The sequence below is a fragment of the Yarrowia lipolytica genome, chromosome 1F, assembly GCF_001761485.1.
Source record: "Yarrowia lipolytica chromosome 1F, complete sequence".
Taxonomy (NCBI): Eukaryota; Fungi; Ascomycota; class Dipodascomycetes; order Dipodascales; genus Yarrowia; species Yarrowia lipolytica.
The window spans coordinates 161,846-184,813 of record NC_090775.1 but is presented as its reverse complement, the minus strand read 5'-3'; the positions used below and the strand labels follow the sequence as shown (position 1 = coordinate 184,813).

The 22,968-nt window shown below is 48.3% G+C and overlaps 6 protein-coding genes across 6 annotated transcripts; 3 read left to right on the top strand and 3 right to left on the bottom strand.

The window, feature by feature from the left end:
- Positions 1-1,006: 1,006 nt before the first annotated feature.
- Positions 1,007-4,072, top strand: YALI1_F01838g (uncharacterized protein; the record flags this gene model as incomplete). Its single annotated transcript, XM_504850.3, has 1 exon — positions 1,007-4,072. One exon carries the CDS (start codon positions 1,007-1,009, stop codon positions 4,070-4,072), a length of 3,066 nt encoding a protein of 1,021 aa, XP_504850.3.
- A 237-nt stretch (positions 4,073-4,309) lies between these two features.
- Positions 4,310-5,152, bottom strand: YALI1_F01796g (uncharacterized protein; the record flags this gene model as incomplete). Its single annotated transcript, XM_504849.3, has 1 exon — positions 4,310-5,152. One exon carries the CDS (start codon positions 5,150-5,152, stop codon positions 4,310-4,312), a length of 843 nt encoding a protein of 280 aa, XP_504849.2.
- A 1,515-nt stretch (positions 5,153-6,667) lies between these two features.
- YALI1_F01755g (uncharacterized protein) lies at positions 6,668-9,218 on the bottom strand (the record flags this gene model as incomplete). Its single annotated transcript, XM_504848.3, has 2 exons — positions 6,668-6,901; positions 7,782-9,218. 2 exons carry the CDS (start codon positions 9,216-9,218, stop codon positions 6,668-6,670), a joined length of 1,671 nt encoding a protein of 556 aa, XP_504848.2.
- Positions 9,219-10,610: 1,392 nt separating this feature from the next.
- On the top strand, positions 10,611-14,117 carry YALI1_F01742g (uncharacterized protein; the record flags this gene model as incomplete). Its single annotated transcript, XM_504847.3, has 1 exon — positions 10,611-14,117. One exon carries the CDS (start codon positions 10,611-10,613, stop codon positions 14,115-14,117), a length of 3,507 nt encoding a protein of 1,168 aa, XP_504847.1.
- A 929-nt stretch (positions 14,118-15,046) lies between these two features.
- YALI1_F01696g (uncharacterized protein) lies at positions 15,047-17,312 on the top strand (the record flags this gene model as incomplete). The annotated part of the gene is made up of 2 exons (XM_504846.3): positions 15,047-15,150; positions 15,200-17,312. 2 exons carry the CDS (start codon positions 15,047-15,049, stop codon positions 17,310-17,312), a joined length of 2,217 nt encoding a protein of 738 aa, XP_504846.3.
- A 445-nt stretch (positions 17,313-17,757) lies between these two features.
- Positions 17,758-18,903, bottom strand: YALI1_F01659g (uncharacterized protein; the record flags this gene model as incomplete). Its single annotated transcript, XM_504845.3, has 1 exon — positions 17,758-18,903. One exon carries the CDS (start codon positions 18,901-18,903, stop codon positions 17,758-17,760), a length of 1,146 nt encoding a protein of 381 aa, XP_504845.3.
- Between the last annotated feature and the right edge of the window lie 4,065 nt (positions 18,904-22,968).

Below are 22,968 nucleotides of genomic sequence, written 5' to 3'. Positions count from 1 at the left end.
AGCGCCAAATTTCAAACCTTGTGGAGATAGTGGTGAGTAGCACTAGGCGAGAAGAAGGGGTGTTAGCTGCGATGGGTACAGTTTGTAGTGATAAGAAAGTGTTATTCGACGATATATTGGTGTATTTGAACGTTTTTAGACCTACAAAATGGCTTCATTGAATGATATCGGTGTACGTATTTTACTTGGTCTTCAACTTACATCAAACTAATTAGTTGACCATCTGACTGCAATAGTTAGCTTGTTTCGTCTCTATGTGAGTCATTTTGTTTACTCTTAGTTCACGTCCCACTTACCTGTACCTAACACGTGCCTGACCCTCGAGTCAGACACAACATAGCCTCGAGATATTCGTAGATTGATTAATTGTACGAAGTCACATCACAAGACCTAATAGAATCACGTGAGACAGGTGTGTATTTCCACCAGTCCTTGCTTCGTAGCTACTGTACTAATGGAGTGCCTCTTAGTCATAGTCACCTTCACACCTCTACATTCAACCATGTAGAGCAACTTATCGGGTGTCTCTAACAAACCCTTTAGGTACGGGATTAATAGATAAAACCCTCCACAGCAATCCTTGGAGTCACGTAACCCATACTACACCCTCCCCCCTCTCCATATCTCTCTCTAGAACCTCTCTCAGGTCTCTTGTCTTGACTGTACCCCCCTATATGCCAACTTTATAGGTGCTTAGTTCAGATCTTGTCAGCGGCCGTTTTTTTGGGAGGGACGGTATAATTAGTGTGCATAAAACATACATACAGCACAACCGCACAACACCACAGCACTGCGCAGAAGGCATAACAAGACACTACGACTGTACGTGACGACCCTACCACGCCTCCACTAGTGCAGACGACCTCCTCCCGAGAGTCGTGCCCCACCGTGCAAAGTGAAACGAACACACCGACGACTACTCTCCCTCCCCCATCAGCCTGTCCGTCTACTGCGCCACGTGTACGTCAAGGGCGTCACTTTTCTCTCCAACCAATACACCCGCCGTATGTCGGAAAGTATCCCCTTGGCCAATCTACAGCCACACATGGACGAGGACAGCGTGCCACTGATTGGCGACGGTCCCCAGACCGAGCGGCGAGGACACCGAGACCATCGCAACCGTCACAATCAAGAAGCCGAGGCAGAAGAACGGGTCATCGACCCGCGACATCCCGATCTGTCCACCTCCAACGCCGTGTCCAACGCCAAGTACTCGCCCTGGTCATTCATTCCAAAGATTCTCTATGAGCAATTCAAGTTTTTCTTCAATCTCTATTTTCTGCTGGTTGCTTTGTCGCAGGCCATTCCGGCACTGCGGATCGGCTACTTGTCGTCCTACGTCGTTCCCCTGGCCTTTGTATTGACGGTAACGATGGGAAAGGAGGCATGGGACGACATCCTGCGACGACGAAGAGACAATGAATCAAACTCAGAAACTTACACGGTTCTGGATCAGGTGACCCAGGTCGCTTCACGTGACATCCATGTCGGCCAGCTCGTCCAGATCCACAAAGACCAGCGTGTCCCCGCAGACATGGTGCTTCTCCAGTCGTCGGAAGAATCAGCTGAGTGTTTTATTCGAACCGATCAACTCGACGGTGAAACGGACTGGAAACTAAGAATCGCACCTCACATCACCCAAAAGCTGTCGGAAACCGATCTCAAGGATCTCGTGACAGTCACGGCAGAACCGCCGCGAAAATCCATCCACCAATTTGAAGGAAAGGTCACTGTTGGAACCGACTCCATGGGTCTCTCAGTCGACAACACAATGTGGGCCAACACGGTTCTCGCCAGCGGAACAGCCGTTGGAATCGTTGTTTACGTAGGCGCAGAAACCCGCCAGGCTCTCAACACATCTCGAGCAGGCACTAAAACCGGTCTGCTTGAACTCGAGCTCAACTCTCTGTCGAAAATGCTCTGCTTCTGCGTCTTCTTGCTCTCCTTTGTTCTTGTGGCACTCCACGGATTTGGAAAAGAATGGTACGTCGACGTGATGCGCTTTCTCATTCTTTTCTCCACAATCATCCCTGTTTCTCTCCGAGTCAACCTCGACATGGCCAAGTCGGTCTACGCATACCAGATTGAGCATGACTCTTCCATTCCAGACACTGTTGTGCGAACATCCACCATTCCCGAAGACCTTGGCCGAATCGAGTACGTGCTTTCCGACAAGACAGGAACACTTACCCAGAACGACATGGAGATGAAGAAGATCCATGTGGGCACTGTTTCGTACGCCGGGGAGGCCATGGACGAAGTGCGCGACTTTGTCAACTCTGGCGGGGAAGCCGGACCTCGATCAAGACGAGAGATCGGAAACCGAGTCAAAGACATTGTCACAGCTTTGGCCATTTGTCATTCTGTCACTCCTTCCTACGAAGACGGCACTCTGACGTATCAGGCTGCATCTCCCGATGAAATTGCCATTGTCAATTGGACTGCCGAGGTCGGCCTTCGTCTTGTTCGTCGAGACAGAAGCTCTATGGTCTTGCAACTGGAATCTACCGGCCAGCTACGGGAATACGAGATTCTCAACGTGTTCCCATTCACATCCGAATCGAAACGAATGGGCATTGTTGTTCGAGATGGAGACGACTACTGGTTTTTTGAAAAGGGAGCCGATACCGTCATGGCTAGCATTGTGCAGACCAACGACTGGCTGGAGGAGGAGACAGCAAATATGGCTCGCGAGGGTCTACGAACACTGGTGGTGGGCCGAAAGCGGCTGTCCAAGAAGTCGTACGAGGCCTTTTCTGAAGCATATGCGAAGGCGCAGATGGCAATGCATAGACGAGATCACGCGATCGCTCACGTGATCACGGAGCATCTGGAGCACGATCTGGAGCTTCTGGGTCTGACTGGTGTCGAGGACCGACTCCAGAAGGACGTAAAGGTGTCTCTGGAGCTCCTGCGAAACGCAGGCATCAAAATCTGGATGTTGACCGGAGACAAGGTTGAGACGGCTCGATGTGTGGCCGTATCGTCCAAACTTGTGTCACGTGGCCAGCATGTGCACACAATCACAAAACTCAAGGGCCGCGAGGCTGCTTTGGATCAATTGGAGTACCTGCAGTTCAAGACTGATGCTGCTCTGTTGATTGACGGAGAGTCCTTACAGCAGTTCCTGAACCTCTACCAGACCGAGTTCATTACTGTGGCCACAAAACTCCCCGCAGTGATTGCTTGTCGATGCCATCCTCAGCAGAAAGCAGATATGGCCTTGTTGATCAGACAGCATACAAAGAAACGGGTGCTCTGTATTGGAGACGGAGGCAACGATGTTTCCATGATCCAGGCTGCCGACGTGGGAGTTGGTATTGTTGGAAAAGAGGGCCGACAAGCCAGTCTGGCAGCTGACTTTTCCATCACTCAGTTCTGCCATCTCACCAAGCTGTTGCTTTGGCATGGAAGAAACTCATACAAACGGTCGGCCAAACTGGCGCTGTTTGTCATTCACCGAGGACTCATTATCTCCGTGTGTCAAACTGTGTATTCTGTGTCATCTCGATTCGAGCCTCTGGCTCTCTATCAAGGATGGCTCATGGTAGGCTATGCTACGGTGTACACCATGATGCCCGTCTTTTCGCTGGTGCTCGATAAAGATGTGGACGAGCACCTGGCCAAGCTCTACCCGGAGCTGTATAAGGAGCTGACAGAGGGTAAGTCGCTCTCATGGAGCACCTTTTTCATCTGGGTGCTCATTTCCTTGTACCAAGGTATCATTGTGCAAGGACTGGCCCAGGTGTTCACCGGTCTCGACCAGACCCTCTTCACCACCATGGTTGCTGTCTCATACACGGGTCTACTTCTCAACGAGCTGTTCATGGTGGCTCTGGAGGTGATCAAGTGGAACAAGACCATGGTAATTACCGAGGTGGTATCTCTCGGGCTATACTGCGGTTCCATTCCGTTTCTGGGCGAGTACTTCAACCTCGAATACTTTCAAAAGCCAGACTTATACTGGCAGGTGGCTGTCATTCTTTCGGCTGCCCTTATCCCCGTGTGGGCTGCCAAGGCCATAAAAGCAAAACTCAAGCCTCCTAGTTATGCCAAGGTACAGGATGCTTAATAGACAGTGCATGTTAGATTAGGAGGAGAGTGGTATCGGAACGTTAGATCAATAATATACGCAATATTACTGTCGGTTGTGAGTGTGAGTTATGGTACAGTAGAAGCACACGAGAGGGGCTTCAATTATGAGCTCTCCTATTATATAGTATACATACAAGATACACTACTGATTCAGAAGTGTACATAGAACGTTGACCGTCATACACAACTCATTTATTCACTCAGACGCATTTTTCTACTCCAGGACAGGCCAGAACTTCTTCTCCATCTCGAGAAGCTGCTCGGCAAAAGCCTTGGTTTGCTTTCTCACCTCCTCATAGTGCTCTGTAGACTCTCCATCAAACTGCACCTTATCGAACTTGTTCGCCAGCACACCCAGCTTCTCGACAAACTGTTCAAAGTCGGGTTTGGCCCACCATGAGATCATTGAGTCGATTCCCACACCCTCGATGGTCTCGGGGACTGCCTTGGGTGAGTTGATGTTCTTCTTCCGCTCAGAAGCAATGTAGAACATGGCCTCCTTGTAGACTTTCTCGAGCACCCACATGCCGGCCACCAGGGTCCGGATGTCGAGCTTTGAGTTTTGAGAAGACTCGATCATGAAGTTGATGTATTCCCAGACAGGAGGGTGGATCTTCTCGGAGCCATGGGACGACAGAGCCTTGAGTTGATCGAGTCGACCAGAGCTGTTGGCGAGAAACTTTTCGTGCTGGGCAATGGGATCGGGATCCAGACGCTCCAGCTCGGTCATTTTGATTTGGCGCTTCTCTCCAATCTCCTCAAACTTGACCATTTCGTTCTGGGCCACCACGTAGCAGCCGGATAGCAGAGTATGGAGCTCGTCGACGAGAGGGCCGTACTTGGGCTCGACCTTGGTCCACATTGGGTCCTTTTGCAGCTTTTCCAGCTCGGTGATCATTCGGCTGACGTAGCCTCCACATCCTCCGACGTAGATATGGTCTGAGAAGAGCCAGTGGTTGAACTGCTCATCGGTAATCTCTCGTCGGCCGACTTTGACAACCCACGGAGCCTTGATGGACGCAATGTCGAATTGTTCTTGAAGATCGGGCCATTCCATGGTGAAGTGATTGATGTTTGACGGGTTTTATTGGAGAGAGAAGGGAGAGAAGGGGACTTTTTATACCCGCTATATAACTCGAAAGACTCATTAAACTTTCGGCTACCATGCAACCTAGTCATCGTTTGACTCGTCTTGAGTCATCTGTCCAATGAGGAGTGGGGTGCAGCTGCAGGAAGAAGGGAGACGAAACGACATGTTGAGAACAGCGAATGGGTCACAAAAGTTGTGTTTGTAGCTGTTTCGCGCCCCAATCGTCCAATGGGATTGTCGCATTTACCCTAACTCCGAAACTCTACATCGAAACCACCATCCACTCATGTGTACGATCTACATCAATCGATCAACGAGTCTTGGTTTGACCCAACCCCCAGTATAGATAGGAAGCAATTTTATACGCGACGAGGTTGTTTCTGATGGCAAATGAGTGGTAATTTGCACGTATATCAGTCAAGGAAACGTTCTAAATCTTCTACGCAATAGCCATTGACCTCTAGCTACTCTTTTCCAGCCTTCTCTGAGGTGTCCAGTTATCTCCAAAAAGTCGTCGAATAACCTCTCTGGCTGCGGCTACTGGAATACGAGAAGAGGGTAAGATACGAGGGAGAGGGAGAGAAAGAGAGAGAAAGGTATAGAAAGAGACAAAGAAGTTACTAGTATACCTCACTGTAACAATGTATTATGGGTACGGTACGAGTACGAGTGCGAGAACCTGTATCAGAACTCATGGTGCTAACTGAACGATTCTCTCATGAGATCATCTTTGGGTGCGGCTTTTGTCAGCTCATGTCTTCTGTAGTAACCAACTACAAGTACAGTACAGTATGTACCGATATTGTAGACCGACTGAAATGACTATCCTATCACATTTCTGTTACCAACTTCAGTTTCTTCTTCGCCCTTTATTTTTTATTTTATTTTTTTAGTTTTTTGTCATGCTTAGCACTGTAGCTACAGTACAACTACTGGCGCTACTGTAACCTAACTCCATAGACTTCATAGTTGAACTTTGTTAAGAACACAAGTCCGCTGGATGGTTTTTTTCGGAAAAAAACAAAATTCTGACGTTTTAAGAACCTCACTGCTTGGTAAAAGAGTCCATTTGGGCAACAGAATTGTTTTTAAAAAAAAAGACTAAAATAATTTATCAAAAAATGTTTGTCTTACATTTACTATTATTAAGAATGTTGAATTTGGGCAACTCCGGTGAAGTGTGTGTAGTTGTATTTTTAGTTCACTTTAGTGACAGAACTACGCAAGGTTGGAAAAGCGTCCTGAATCCACAAATTCCACCCCCAACACCTCAATTTTTGTATCATCAATTGTAGCAGAAATACATTTCAATAATTTGGATCCATACACATGTTTACCGTTTTATCTCTCGCTACAGTAGCTGAAAGGATCACCACTTCTTCATTTGTTACAAGTAGCCACGATGTGAAGAGGTCAAGGTACCATCCCAATATCTTTGAGCAACCAACATACTGTGTAGTACAAGTACAGTACCTGTCTCCTCTAGTCATCCACAATTGGAGAGGATAGCCACAATTCATTCACCAAGGAACGCAACTCTTGGGCCTCCAGATGAGACATGGCTTCACCAAGAGCGGCATCGTGCTCTTCGGAAGTATCTCGTATCTCTCGCATGTGTCTGGAGGCGTAGTTCTTAGCACGTACACTCTTCTCCTTGAAGCCCAACCGCCACATGGCTACTGTCTGGTGGATGTCCATTGGGTTCGTATCGAGGTACTGAGTTGCTAGTTGACGCAACACAAATATCTTATGATGCTCGTAGTAGGTTATCAAATTAACAGCTTCCGAGTGGTCCATCTCTGGCTCCGCGTCGTAAAAGTGCTGAGTAATGAACACCAAAGTTGAATGAGGTAGCTTAAGTAACACGAACGAGTGTCCCTTACTTCGGGCTTCAAAAAAGGCCGTTTGGAACACCTTCCATCTCAGCAGAAAGTGGAGTGGGTTCTGTATACCCATGGCTTGTCGGTCGCATTTGCTGACTAAAAGAAACTCGCGTTCTTGGAGAGGATATTGTACCAAATCGAGGCACGTGACGGGGTGGAGTTTTCGACCCATTTGGTAGAGAGATGGCGTGTTGCACGTATAACTGTACTGTAGATGATGACTTTAGAATGTGTGTATTTGACGTGATTTAGAAAAAGGGAAAAATGACGTATCGCTTGTTAAAGTACAACACGATACAGACACTCCCTCTCAGCTTAAACTGTTCCTGTTTTAGATATGTCACCGAAGAGAAAGTGTTGTGATTGCGATGTATGGGAGCTATATAAAGCACAGAGATAACCAAAGCGCTTACAATAGGATCGTTTGATCGTCCATGATACATGTTTAAGACGTCAAGAGGAGCCCCCTATTGTAGTTCCCCTTCATTGGAGTCTGTGTTTTTTCAAGTACAGTACAATATCTAATTCAACTAATATTTGGAGTATAGTTAAATACTAATCCCTTTCTCGCTACTACTACTTGTACGAGACTTTCCAGTGTGCTCGTCTGCTACTCCTTCAAACTCAACAACTGCCCCCTCCAGCGTCGTTTTCGGACCAGTGTACCATCTGTAAGCAAACAGATAATAGTACATCAAACACCCTCCCCAGACCACAGCTACAATGACACAGGTGTAATTCATTGTATCCTTAGTAGGATGGGCAGTAGTCTGTGGGAACTGGATCAGTACTAGACTGAACATCAGAAAGACGCTGGCAAAGCCCCCAATCAGCTTGGAAGGAAATCTTCCGAGATAGAAGGGGCCTGGAACGAACCGGTTCTTACCATACAGCAACTTCAGAGAAATTGGAATCAGCCATCCCAAAGAAGTTCCTCCTGCTGCCAGCGAAAACAACGCCTGAGCAGCCGCCGCGTTGATCATACACAGACATCCGATACACAGAGCCAACAGGGCACTGCCCCAGACACATCTGATTGGGTTGGAGTACTTTTGGTTGACCACTTTAAAGAAGTCGGAGAATTGCAGAGCCCCGTCTCTTGAAAAAGCCCAGGCTTGTCTCGATGCAGAAGTGACACTGGACAACCCCATAGTCCATTGTAGGATGAAGATGGCCGTCATGACTCCAATTGTCCATTTCTTTCCCAGAGTATCATACACCAATTGAGCAAAAGGTTGCTGATAGACTGTCTCAAGAAGAGGCTTGACATCGTGGGGCATAACTGCAACCAGGACAATGACGACAACAAACCCCAGAATCCAGCCTACACTGATAGACGCAATGATTCCAAATGGCACTGCCTTGGTAGCATTTGAAGCCTCTTCTGACATGTGAACACACGAGTCGAATCCTCCAATGGTCCACGAGGGAGCTAGCCAGCCCAGAAAGAAGACCCAGGCGGTGGGCCATCCGTCGGTGGTGTTTTCAATTTGTCCAAACATGTAAGAAGCGGAGTTGAGATGGTTTCGCGCGCCTATGGGAAGTGCTATGATTAAAACTAGAGCGATAGCGACATTACCATAGATACACACGGTCTGTAGCCTAGCCATATGTCTGGTTCCCATGGACCCCACGCAAGCATGAGATACTACGCAGGCTGCAAAAATGCCGTAAAGCACGTAGGCACTTGGATTCCACTGGCCGTCTGTAGCCACAATGATCATACTGACCAGCATTTGAGCAAATCCATAATCAATGGACATGAGGCCTCCAGTGAGGCCCAGGAAGCTGCTGTAGCCTGCGAGAAAGCTCAGGGGCCGTTTTGCCTTCCCAGGAGCAAAATAGTACGACCACCAGTATAGGCCTCCTGAAGTTGGTAGAGAGGAGCCGAGTTCTGCTAGAGCCAGTCCGACTGTCATGATGCATACCGAACAGGTAAACCAACCCCACACCATTCCGTATGGGCCAGCCTGGAGAGAGAAAGAGATGGTTGAGGCTATGGAGGGGATCAGGCCCATGAGTGAAAACGCAATTCCAAACACTTGAACAGTGGAGAAGTTGCGTTTCAACTCGGGCTTGTATCCAATGGTAGCAAGAATCTCCGAGTCGTTGTAATATGAGTCGGGGACTTGTTTTTCGAGTTCTGACATGGTGGGTCGTGGTAGTAAGGCTCTCGTATACATACTAAAGTGCATGTCTTCAATTATATATAGCTAGAGAAGCCAGGTCTTATCGGAAAAGTTCTGTGGACGAGTTAGAGGCTCAAGGTGTCATCATTTGGTTGTAGAGCTGATCTCCGGAAGTTACACATTGTCTATTGACATGCTAAAGTCCAGTAGCTTCGTGAGACACCCGTGCTTGTAGCGGGAGTCTGAAGTCTACCAACTGACGCAATTGGCTGTCTAGGGGACCAAAAGGATCAAAAACTCATAAATCAAGTACTAGAAATGTTTCTGTTTTTCCACTGTGGTCCCTACTACCCTCAATCACTTGGCACGATCTCCCTTCTTCATTCTATGCAACCTTGACATTGACAATTCGTGGCTGAGATCCAAAGCCACAATTAACAAGTTTTTTTCTGAAATCCGTGAACGTAGCCACAGTATACGACAGATTGCATTGTGCCACAGAGCCTCCGTGTAATCACAATCGGATCCTGCCGTGCCCCAGAACGGAACTTGAACCCGCACCCCATGACTTGAGTGCATGGATAATGCAAGTGTCTTCAGTAATCGTGTTAACTAATAAAGTGATCTGTATCAACTATCGGTTTGAATAAAGTCAACTAAATACTTTGAGTTTTAATTTGCTACTGTCGTCACTAAAGAGCCCACACACTCAGCCAAGCGTCACCATCGGTTATTTATCACGTGATTCAATGTCCTTCACACATTCTGCCATACGCTTACAACGTAATTACAGTACTTGTACCCCGGATTTACACGTCGCAAAATAAGGGGCGTCTTTTTGGGCTGGTTTGAGGAATTTAAATTTGGACATGGGCATGGATGGATGGACAGTGCGAGCACCACAGATCAGCTAAATGTGCTATCAATAGACCAGAAATTGACGGATTATCACGTGACTAACGGTTGGCTAGCCCATTAAATACATTCTGGCAACCTTTGTCGTCATTTTCTACAGTTACAATCGATTTTTGTCGTAGGTCAAATCTCTCTGAAATGCTCTCAAAACAGACAGTCTGCACCACCCAATCCCCAATCCTCCCAATGTTATTTTGACGTCATGTGCGTCATCATTCCCACCTCCCCCAAACATGTATAATGATGAAGAGGAGAGAGCTGTTAGAACACTTGTATGGTTGTTGCGGTGATAAGTGCCTGTTTAAAGGCCCCAAATATGAACAAACAAGTCTCCCCGGATTAGCCCCAGGTTTTTGCAAGCGTCCATCGCTCCGCCAATGCCCAGTAATCTGCCCCTCCTCCTTTTCCCTCTCACGTGACCCTGCATACCCACTACGCACCTAAACCATAGCTCCAGCTCCAGTATCGCGCACACAGCTAGACGGACCAACAGCCAACATGAAGCCGCCACATCTGACGGACAAGCAGTGGCGGATGGAGCTGCTGGACAAGCTGGAGATCGAGGCGAAAATCAAAGATGGCGCGGAAAACATGCTGCAGGTGCTGGACAAGAAGGAGAAGTCCAAGACGGACACTACTCGGGAGGGAATGCGGTCGCGGGTGGAGAGTGAGCTCAATGCCAGTGTGGCTCGGATAGCGCTTTTGAACGAACAATTGCGCGAGGTTCCGGTCGGCCATGATGTGCCGATACGGGGTATTCATCAGCAAAATCACATTCACACCAACAACCACATGAATGGAGGAGGAGACGGCATGGATACAGACGACACCAACAATGAGAGCCCGTCGTGGCTCATCAGCAACATTGTGCAGGCGTTGGACGACCCGGCGGTCAATGCCGACGACCTCGTGACCAAGTGCAACGAGCTGGTGAGGGTCTTCACAAGATACCCCCTGCAAAAGTACGATCTGGTCTTGTCGCATGTGGGCGACCGGATACAGCGGCTGCTGTTACACAAACGCACAGAGGTGGTGGCGGCAGGGTACAGAGTGGCACGTCATGCTCTCACGGACATTTACTCGTTGAAGACAGCCCGGGGGTTTCAGACAGATCTGTTTGTGATTCGCAGTTTGGCACGGGACAACAGGTGTCATTTTGAGCGGCTGCAGGCACTCAAATTTATTCGTGCATTCACAGACGTGCCGCAGGGAGTGGCAGAAATCAGCATTGGAGTCGTGCGAGCTATTGTCGCTGTTGCAGAACAGACTGATGACAGGCTACGTGTGGCGGCTTTAGAGACATTGGCTGAGCTGCTGGTTCTAGATTCACATCTGGTGCATAGAGCAGGAGGAGTGCGCCCATTGCTGGCGCTGTGTGTGGAGGGCCCGTTTGAGCTTGCAGCTCTAGCTACCAGAGTTCTTCTCTATACTCTTGACTCACCAACCACGCGTCACGTCTTGCAAGGAGGTAAGGATCTGGAGTTTCTAGTGTCCGTGCTCACTGAGGTGCAGCAGAAGGGTCACGTGAATCCAGAGACGTTGCGTAACTCGTGCATGGTCATTGGTGTGGTTTTGTCGTCCTGGGCAGGTCTCATGTCTTCAGAAGGAAGTTCGTTGGTGCGAGCTTTGATCCAGTGCTTGGCCCTGCCGCTGCCTCTTCTTCGAGACATTGTTTTGTCGCTTCTGTTTGATTTGTTTCGCTTAGAAGCCCCCTTTTGGTCTCATAGCTTTGTGGCAGGCAAGAAGCTCACTTCTCATGGCAAAATCGAACCCAAGGCTAACAACCGGAGGCGCCCACGGTACATTAACCACTTTCTCGCGTTACTTCTGACCGTCTTCTTCAAGGAGGGGCTTCTCAGGGAGCTCCAGCAGGTTATTACCACCAAGGAAGACGAAACCAGTACTCGAAAGGCTCTCCTTCTAGTGTCTGAGCTTCACAAACTGGCTGGAGAAGTGCTCCCACGTGAGCTCTTGAGCGAGATCGAACGACTAGAAACACTGGTTATTTCAGCCCAGGTCCAGTCGTCTTCGGGACCCAACGCTGCTGCTGCAAACGCCATTTGTGCCATTCATCGCATTGATGCCATTTCGCGTAACCAGCATAAAACCGCGGCGCTCAACTCGTCCACTACCGTCAAGGTGCAGATGGGTGTGCAGATTGATGATGCTCACTTCCGGCAGCTCATCACAGACACAAGAGTGCTGCAGACAAAAAACTACACCAAATGGAACTGGAACGTACTGTTGGAGTTGATTGAGGGCCCACTGCTGAACCCAAAGCGGCTGGAAGAAGTCACTATCAAGCACTTTTCAAAGTTTGCAAAACGACTTATGTCGTTCTACAGACCATTCAAGTACCGGTTTTCGGCTATCAAAAGGACCAAATACAACCGGAAGTACGTGGAGACCGGTTGTGCTCTGCTTAAAACGTTGTTAGCCACCCAGGAGGGAGTTGACTACTTGACTGAAAACAAGTTACTACGGCAAATGGGCGAGTGTCTGGCTCAATTGGATCCCATGAGCGGAATTATTTCTCTGGAGCCTCTCTTCTCCGCCCAGAGACTCGAATCCACACTTTCCTACGGCTACTTTGAGCTGTTGGGGACCCTTTCTCAAGACAAGAACGGTCTGGCTATGATGGAGCGATGGAGAATGTTCAACATGCTGTATCACTTGACAGACGTGCATGAACGTCAGGATCTCCTCATTCTGATCATTGGTTCGCTAGATTACACAATTCCGAACCATACCCGGATCATCCTCTCTAAGGCTCTCACTACAGGTCCTTCTCCCGTCAGACTGTTTGCCACCAAACGTCTGGGATCTCTATTGCATGTGGGAGGCTACACTCAGCCTCAATCTAGTCCCCACTGGGCCATATCTCTTCTTGTGGGCCAGCTTTATGATCCAGATGTGGAGGTGTGCAAGCTTGCTGTTCAACTTTTGCAAGAGTATTGCTCTGTGACTGAAAATGTGCCACATGTGGTCAAATGTCGGCCTGCTCTTGATCATCTGGGTGCTGTTGGAGCTCCTCTGCTCTTGCGATTTCTGTGCACCTCTTCAGGTTTCCAATATCTGCAAAAGATGGATTTCGTTGCTCTGGAGATGGACAGCTGGTTCCACGGTCAGAATGAGGCCTATGTGGGTCGAATCGAGTACTATCTTGAGCAGTGCATGGTCCCCTCATTTGGCACTGTTCTCGATCTACAAGAGAAGGACGCCAAGGACGATGCTCTGGCATCTCCTCCTCCTCATTTCTACGGCGAGCTGGCCATGACAGAAGAGGGCTGTCAACTGTTGCAGAAGCGTGGCCACTTTACAGAGTTTGCCGATTTCATTCGTGAACACGGCCTTACTGCCCAAGACAGAGACACAGTGCTCAAGCTTAAGGGTTGCTTGTGGGCTGTTGGCCATGTAGGGGCTACGGAACTTGGAGCGCCGTTCCTGGATCAGTCGGGAGTCGCAGTGGATGTGGCTAACATTGCAAAGCATTCGCCAGTGTGGTCTCTCAAGGGCACCGCTTTCTACGTGCTTGGTTTGATGGGTACTACGAACCTCGGTTCTGAGATCATCGACGAGTGTGGGTGGAACAGCACGCTTGACGTTTATGGCAATCCCAGGGGCTATGCCTTGCCATATGAGTGGGATGGGCTGTTTACGGAGAAATCTACTGTTGTTCGTACGTCACAGACAGTGCCTCCCATTCTGGAGTTGCCTAAGATTTCGTCCGATCCGATCCGACGTAAAATCATGACGGCGCTGTCGAATCTGAGTAATCATATTCTGGCCAACGATGCATCGCGCACACTCATCAAGCTGGACGCGAAGTACCACGACCGGTTCGACTCGCTTACGCTGTTTCTGGAGGTGGTAGAGCTGCTGGAGATTTATCGGTATCGGCTTCCTCAGCGGCGATTTATCTTTGAGCTATTTAACACCCCGAAGATGCTGGAGAGGAACGCCCGACGGCAGAGAGAAAGAAAGAGACGAAGCCAGAGGGATTAGATTTGCATTATTTATAATATTTATCGCATCAAGAACCAACTACATTCTAACCGCGAGCTTTGCGAGAGTGTACAGTAGATGTAGACATACAAGAACTGGTACTTGTACTGTACTGATGAAGTGACTGACCGCTGATTGTTGAAGTATTGTTCATGAAGAAAAAATCAATATTTGTTTCGGTCGATTCCTGTGTGGTTCCTGAGAAAAGTGCCTGTTCGCATTGAGATGTTTTGGTGCTATAACTCTTCAGTTCAGACTGCACAACAGAGAGACAGAAGATGATGAAACAAAGGAGACTTGCTCGAAACCCGCCATACAAGTACAAGTACTCGTAGACTAATCATATGAGTATCTCAAACTATCCATATGATTTACAACACATTCTTATATGTCATCGCCACCTCTGTGTCTCTAAGGCCATCTTCATCCTGGCCCAAGGTTCTCCGCCAACAAATTCAGTAGCTTTAGTTGAGAAACTGCCAACACCGTATTGGCCAACTAGGGCCAACTCTCTGCGAGGTGTCGCAGAAACGTAGGAGTGACGAAATCACATCGCTAGAGCATATACTGTTAATACTATAAGATAAAAAATACTTCTGTTATATTATCCTGGAAAATTCATAGTCATGCCATAAACCGTACTAGAAATACTTGAACTATTACTTAATAATTACTCCAAAAAGATTAAGCTTACTTAGCTGTCTTTCCAGCAAGCTAATGTTAGAGGCTCTTCACATTATTTTCTAAAAAGTCAAACAACTGCCATAACAACCAGGAAACACACTAAAAAACCAATGTCATTGAGCTGTTGTTCACTTCACGTGACTTTTTTCCCACCCGTGCTCTCCCAATTACCTTGGAAGCGATTCCGTCGCCACCCATCTATCAGATGGTCTTCCCTAACCCTACCACTTACACCTCCAGACGCCATGCAGCTAAATACAATTAAACCGCGTCGCGTCATGTTTCTCTCTTTTCGCACCCCGACAACGCGTCGAGTAGTATTCAACATGGCCAAGCAGCAGACGTTAAAGTGAGTATGCGAAGCGATGGACCGAGGTTGGATCACATTGTTAACGCAGTTTTTTCGGCACTAAGAGAAAGGCTTCGGAGGAGGTGGAGGATAAGAAGGTGGCTAAAGTGAAGATTGAGACGAAGACCACCAAATCTCCTGAGCCCGAGACATCCAGCAAGCAGTCGCCAAAGTCGCCTAAGAAGCAATCACCAAAGTCGTCAAACAAGGAGTTGTCAGCCTCGAAACAATTCCTCAAGTCTTCTACATCGACAAGTTCGTTACCGTCTACCAAAACCGTCTGTGCTGAAACAGCCAAGAAACTAGCTGAGGAAGGATCGGGACATACCCATGGCCCGTTGCTGTACCGAACCATTGTGGACACATTTGAAAAGATCGAAGCGACTACTAAACGGCTGGAAATCACGGCCCATTGTGCCGCTCTGTTTTTGTCGGTTCTCAAGAGCCATCCTCAGATGATGGCCACTGTGGTCTACCTATGCATCAACCGACTTGGTCCCGACTACGAGGGTCTCGAATTGGGCCTCGGAGAGTCGCTTCTGATGAAATCCATTGCCGAAAGTACCGGACGAACGCCTGCCTACGTCAAGACCGAGTACCAGAAACTCGGTGATCTGGGCAAGGTGGCCCAGTCGTCCAAGAGCAACCAGCGAGCCATGTTTAAGCCCGAACCTCTCAAGGCTGCCAACGTTTTTGATACCTTTCGAGAAATCGCCCAGACAACAGGTAAAGATTCTCAGAACGCCAAAATCAACATGATCAAACGAATGATGGGGGCCTGTCAGGGAAACGAGGCCAAGTTTATCATTCGAAGCCTGGAGGGCAAATTGCGTATTGGACTGGCTGAGAAGTCGGTGCTGGTGTCGCTTTCTCAAGCCTTTGTCACCTTTGAAGCTGAGAACAAAGGCAAGAAGGTGAACCCGGATGATATCACTGCAGGAGAAGAAATGATTCGAGATGTGTTCTGCCAGCTGCCCAACTACGCGCTCATCATCGACGCCATTCTGGAAAACGGAATCATGCGCCTTTCTGAAACTTGCAAGATTTCCACTGGTGTTCCTCTCAAGCCTATGTTGGCCAAACCCACCAAGTCTATCTCAGAGGTCCTGGATCGCTTCCAAGACACAGAATTCACTTGCGAGTACAAATACGACGGAGAACGAGCTCAGATCCATAAAACCGAGTCCGGGGAAATGTTTGTGTATTCTCGAAACTCGGAAGATATGACTGTCCGTTACCCTGACTTGGTTTCCATCATTCCCAAGTTTGCCGGAGAGGCCAAATCCTTCATTCTCGATTGCGAGGCAGTTGCCTGGGATAGAAAGCAAAACAAAATCCTGCCGTTCCAGGTTCTGTCAACTCGAAAGCGGAAGAACGTGAACGAGGAAGAAATTACTGTCAGAGTGTGTATATTCGCATTCGACATTCTGTACCTCAATGGCGAGTCTCTTTTGACCCTACCTCTTGCCGAACGACGTCAGAAACTCAAGGAGGCCTTCACTGAGGTGCCGGGCGAGTTTCTGTTTGCCAAGTCGATGGACACGTCCAATGTTGAGGAGATTCAGACATTCCTGGACCAGTCCATCAAGGACTCGTGCGAGGGACTGATGGTGAAGCTTCTGGAGGGTAAGGAGTCTGGATATGAGCCGTCCAAGCGGTCGCGAAACTGGCTCAAGGTCAAGAAGGACTACATTGACGGAATTGGCGACTCTCTGGACCTTGTTATTCTCGGAGGATACTTTGGCAAGGGCAAACGGTCTCAGTGGTATGGAGCATTCTTGTTGGGTGTGTATAATCAGGACTCGGAGGAGTTCGAGACAGTCTGCAAGACAGCCACGGGCTTCTCGGAAGAAATGCTGCAGAAGATGTACGATAAACTAAAACCCACGGTGATCGAGACCCCCCACAGTGATGTTTCGTACGACTCCACGCCTGCTAACTTGCCAGACGTGTGGTTTGATCCTTCTACTGTGATTGAGATTCTGGCGGCCGACTTGTCTCTGTCTCCGGTTTACAAAGCTGGCATTGACCAGATGGACCGAGGTATTTCACTTCGGTTCCCTCGTTTCATTCGAGTGAGAGACGACAAGGGTATTCATGATGCCACCAGCAGTGACCAGATTGTCGAAATGTACCAGAACCAGGCTGCGCTGGTGGGTTAGCGGAGGACGATAGCATTCTAGTATAGCATTAATACAACATTACTTACGAATAAATGAACGATATGTCATCAAAATAAGGAACTAGACATCTCTCATTGTGGACTAAACATCAGTTGTACAGACTCGAGTCCAAGAGTTTGAGCAGAAGTTGTCATAGAATCATAGAAGACGTGGAAGTATATGATTGTATGTTTCGAAACGAGACGATTCCAACGGTCTTGTACGTACTCAAAAAAAATATCTGCATAATACATTCATTAACGACAACTTCATAAGCACTTCTGGCCCCCAGATCCTTAAAATAGAATATTATTACTTGGACTTCTACTTACACAGTACTCACCTTAGATAGCTTTCAAGGCAGGGCTGACTACAAGTGTTATACATACCATTCAGCGGACTTACCACTTTGTGTACAATATACAATGCATTTCTCCCTCTCTACTTAATCTTTCATAAGCTGAAAGTTGCTGTCCTCGTCATCATCATCAAACTCCTCCTCCTCTTGTTCATTGTCCTCAGCATGCTCAATAACGTCAACCTTCTCGTGCATCTCTGCTGCTCCAACCACAGCGGCCTCGTCCACATCCACCCAGGGCTTCATCTTCTGCACTTGCTTGGCGCATCGGTAGCAGTTCCATCCATCTCCGTCCCCTTGGGCCAGCTTGGTCACTAGACACACGTAGCAGTACACGTGTCCGCAGTCTGCCTGGTAGGGGTTTGTGACATCTGTCGAGTAATGCGACGCTCCTCCGCCTCCTTCCTGCTCCTCTTCGTCCCTGAAACAAATAGCACAGGTCTTCTGAGGCAGATGGGCCAGCTCGCCCTCAGAAGCCTCCTCCACGTTACCCACACGAGTCACATTGAGACTCTGCAGCTTGCGTTCGATTCGCCGCTTGAGTTTGGGCAACTGAAGCAGCGGTAGGATGAAAATGAGAAACTCGGTGAAGGCGTTCCACACGAGCTGTCTGTTCTGGAACTCGTACGACACCTGTCGAGATGACGTTCGCTGCGAGGGCACCAATCTGATCCGTAGCAGTCTCATGATCACGGTAGCGTAGCGGCCAGTATACAGAAATGCCACAAAGTTGCCGAGGGTGGCTGCCGAGTAGAGCAGAGATGCAAAGTTGGCCACCTTGAGAGCGCCTCGAGCCGCACTGGCTCCACGCACAGAGGTTCCATCTGTCGCCACGTCATCCTCCGAGCGCGCCAAAAGGTAGCCCTCGATTTTAGACCACAAATACCCGCCTCCCACTACTAGAATGCCGTATCCGAGTTTCTGGATCACACTGGGTTGGATCTGTAACTTTGAAGAGTGTCGTGAGTCGATGAATTTGAGGTTTTGCAGCTTTCCACCGTAGGTGATGGCGTGATCCCATACAGTCAGCTTGAAGAGAATCAGCTTGAGCGCCAGAACCAACTCAGACTCGTACTTGTCTCTGAATTCGGGATGGAAGTTTGTGAAGCCCTTGAACAGCTGGTTTTTCAGCAGATCGACGAGCTCGGCGTCGAGGAGAGATGCGTCCAGCTGGTGAACACGCACATTGGGAACAGGCGCTCCGATCTTGAAAAGTCGTAGAACCGAAGACATGAAATCCTGTTGCGGGGGTGAAGATGGTGATGTGCAAGTCTAAGGTGTACCTCGGTAAAAGTGTAATTTCATGCACCCCAGCTTTTCACCTGTACTGTGAAAGTGGCAAAGAGATCTGGTAATGTGTATAAAGGGGAAAACAGAGAGTGTGTGTGCGTGGGTATATATCTGAGTATCCCGATGGAGGGGTCAAATTCTACGCCTGGTTTATTCTGTTCAACGCCCAAAACACTGACAAGCTTACTAATCAAGCCCTCTCACACCCTTGATGCCTGGACAGTTAAGTTAAGTTCCAGTCGGACACGTTGATGACTAATCAAAGTTGGGCGTGGACTGATAAAAAGTACATTCCAGCGTGTCGAGTGTGAGTCGTGTTGACATCAGAGACAGTGGACGAATACTTATAAGCTACTTGTAGGTTAAGGCGTATATACCTGGAGTATGGAGTTGCATGTGGAGTACGAATATAGATATTGTACATACCGTAGGAGAGGGAGAATGAGTTGAGTGAATAATTGTGTTCTGAACTCACTACTTGTAAACAATCTCCGCAAACGCCTCAGATACGTCGGATAGCCCGCCTGGATAGGTTTGGCTTGTAGATCTTCATCTTTGAGTCCAATACGACTAATTATTGAGACCTGTGTGAGACATGATGATGATCCGTATCGTACGAGTGTGATGTGGTGATCCTGTTCGAGGACTCGTTTGTAGTGGGGCAAGAACTACATTACTGTAAGTATTATTAGTACCAGTAGTTACGGTACCATACTTGTACCTACTGCTTTTTTGGTGCTGGAGGGATACACGCCTGTCTCTGTTATGTTTCAGTTGGTCCCCATGTGAACTATGAGCGTCCTAATTAAGCCCGAAGTAAGCAAACAACGTCTGTCTCTGGCTCCTGTCCACGGGCCGTAATTAGTGGAATTCGACGGGGCCCTGTCCGTTGACTGTCTCTCTTTGGTGAGCAGATTATATCTGTGAGATACATTGTCTAAGATAAGAATGTCTGATGGGTGCATACAATACCAGCAGGCGTATACTGTACTCGTATTTGTACTGTACTCTTCCCGCAGTACTAAGTAGATCTATACAAGGGGTTGTTGTTTGCCGGTTCACTTCCTGTTATTACCCTGTAACATTGAACTCATCAGACCCTGCTTTAGAGGGGATTCTGGAACCTCTTGGAACCCTCTACTGTATTGTACACCCCTGTCGACGAGACCATGTCGGTTCCTGACGGAATGTGTCTCACGCATTTCCATGTCCAGGGTGTGCTCCACGGAAGGGCCTAGCGGGTGAGGGGTGTATAGAGGGTGGTTTATGAAGGGTGAGGAGTCATGGTGACAACTTTTACACAATTCTGTTCATGTTGTACTCGTACTGTACTCGCTCTGACAGAGTTGTACGAGTAGGTAATCAAAGCTATACGGTTATCAGACCGCCATATCCTCCCACCCACTCAAGGACATCAATAAACAAACTCCATTTACTCAAATACGACCCAGGCTCGTATACCTCTCCTCTGTACAATGTGTTTGTACCGAATGTACAGTACCACCATGTCTCATGTCTATTCAGCGTGTGCGTTTTATCTCGGTTTCTCCTTTGAGAAGACAGGCTGACAGAATGAGGTGTAGACATGAATGATTGAGGGCGAATACGCCAGCAACAATGGGAGAACCAATAACTTTCAGGCAATATTGATAGACGGAAACTTTGGAATCAAAGTCTCGTGCGAGAAGCGCCAAGGGTGTGGAAAAAGAAAATTCCTATTTGATCACACTAAAGTACTCTTAGCAACTGCACAATTGACGGCTTGCATTTGACGGCCCAAGACAAAGTGCCTATCCCGCTGTAAGTCTCACTACTTCTACTTGTAGTAGCAGGGAGTCTTGGTTATTTGTCAAGTTCAGAGTGTGCTCGTGCTGTATAGTTACTGTAGATGTACATACTTGTACCCTGCTGAGCGTGCAGAGACCAGTAACCATGACGACCGGTGGATACAAAGTATCCACCACGGGTCTATTAATAACCAGCTGATTATTGCGCCTGTTGAACTAATACCTCCGATTATTGATACCAGTGGTTGTTATACGTCGGTGTACAAGCCCTAATCCGAGTATATTCTGCGGTGCTTGTGGGTCCACATCCCAAATGAAACACCCCCTAAGTCGACATTCCAGCCCCTCATAATATTTCGCAGTAATTTTGCTCAGACACGAGTTGAAGAGGTGCGGGAGTCAACGAACAAACGGCTATCTCATGTTTTCTCCTCTGTCAAACTTTTCTATTTGGGCTGTATTTGGAGTTTTTGTTTTTGCCTCGTCTATAGAGTTAACCTCTCGGGGTCGACGGAAGCCGATCATGATAGACAGTTATGCCAATCCAGTCAACGGTACGACGAGGGCGGGGGACAGCAACGGTTGCCGCAGTTGCCCCATAAGCCGCAGCTGGGGCTTCTTCAGCCTCCACGTGTACAAACACTTGTTCTGAGGTATTGCAGTCTTGTCAGGTTTGACTTTCGGTAGTCAAATAGACTTGCGGTCGGCGTGGAGTTTTTGTCCTCCAGAATTTTGTCTTTCCAACCTCTTTGTAAGGCGATGGGGTCGGTGCATGATAGCGGTTACCAGGGGTGGGGGAGGCTGGTGGGGTGACGTTTGTCTGTGACGTTTGGTGAGAGTGACGTTTGTGGGGTGGTCGTCCAGTTGGGGTGCTCTGTATTCGTCCCGTAACAGTACAGGTAGTACTGCTTTCGGTTATGGCTGTGAGCCTCTCCGATGTCTCAGGTATCCAGTCTCATTTCCAAATACCCCCATTCAAAAAAGGTCAATGTCTCAGTTGGTTCATCCGCAACCGTCGCACGTTCAGAGCGCAAAAAACACCTCCATATAATGCGAGAAGCTGCACACATGCGCTTTCAGCGGTTGTTTTCGGAAGCACTGTACCATAGTAAAGTGGTTTGACGTCTGTATTAGGACGCATCAGTGCCTTCTTAGGTGGGGGTAGATGTAATCACGGTACAACATGACAGACAGATATTGAAAACTGTCACGGGATAAACTGTTCTGGTATAGTGACACCTCCCGACGTCTGAAGGACCAGGGCACTACCTGTTTGGGCCCGTACATTGCACAGTGCCCAGACTTCAAACCATACGCCCTGAGCAATCACTTTTGGTCTCCCCGGTACAAGTAGTTGGTGAGAGTTCAATAGGTCGCTTGTTCCATTTTGCTTTTTCAGCTCTTCTCCAGTGGGGAAGCGACAGGGGTGGTGCGCAGGAAGTCAATGTTGCAGACAACAGAAAGAGACGAGCAAGAGGACATGGTAGCTGTAGAGATTATGGGCGGCAGTGACGCTGTGTTTGGTCATGTGACATCAATCAATCAATCCCAAATCGCAACTGTTTTTTCCCCCCGGCACCTATACTTATCGCTCCGCGCACGCCGCACCTACTCCAGATGCCCATCTTCGCCCCACGTCATGGCCAAACCTATATCAGATTAGCGCAACTTTAATAGAGGGGGAGGGATACGAGACTCATAAAAAATGGCAAGGCAATTTTGCAAAGGCAATTTAGAGAAGGCAAAATAACAGAGCCTGGCAAAAGAGATTGCCAAAGGTGGAGTGATAGAGCGATAGACATCTGGCAATGTCAGCATGTCCGAATAGACGCTCGATTCGAGCGGCAGCCTGACGTTCATCAGAAAGCCGCAATCTCTGCAGACTAATCATTTCGGCATACGGCTGCCAGGCACTAGCCTCCGTTGTCGGGGTCTTGGCCGTCACGTGAATACTTATATTAAGTAATTGCCGTAACTAATACACTCTCAACTAGTGGGCTCCCCGCCTCCTCCACCTGCAATACACACTGACACTCAGATGCGGATGAAGCATAGACGATCACCGCAAGACAAGAAGATCAACCGTCAGGCTTGTGTTGATCGGTGCGCCGGCAGTACGATAGAAGGGTTGATCATTGAAACACAAACGGAGATACGGCAAATGAATATGGCAAACAGACACACCACACCCTATACACACAAGATACTCAACACAAGTAAT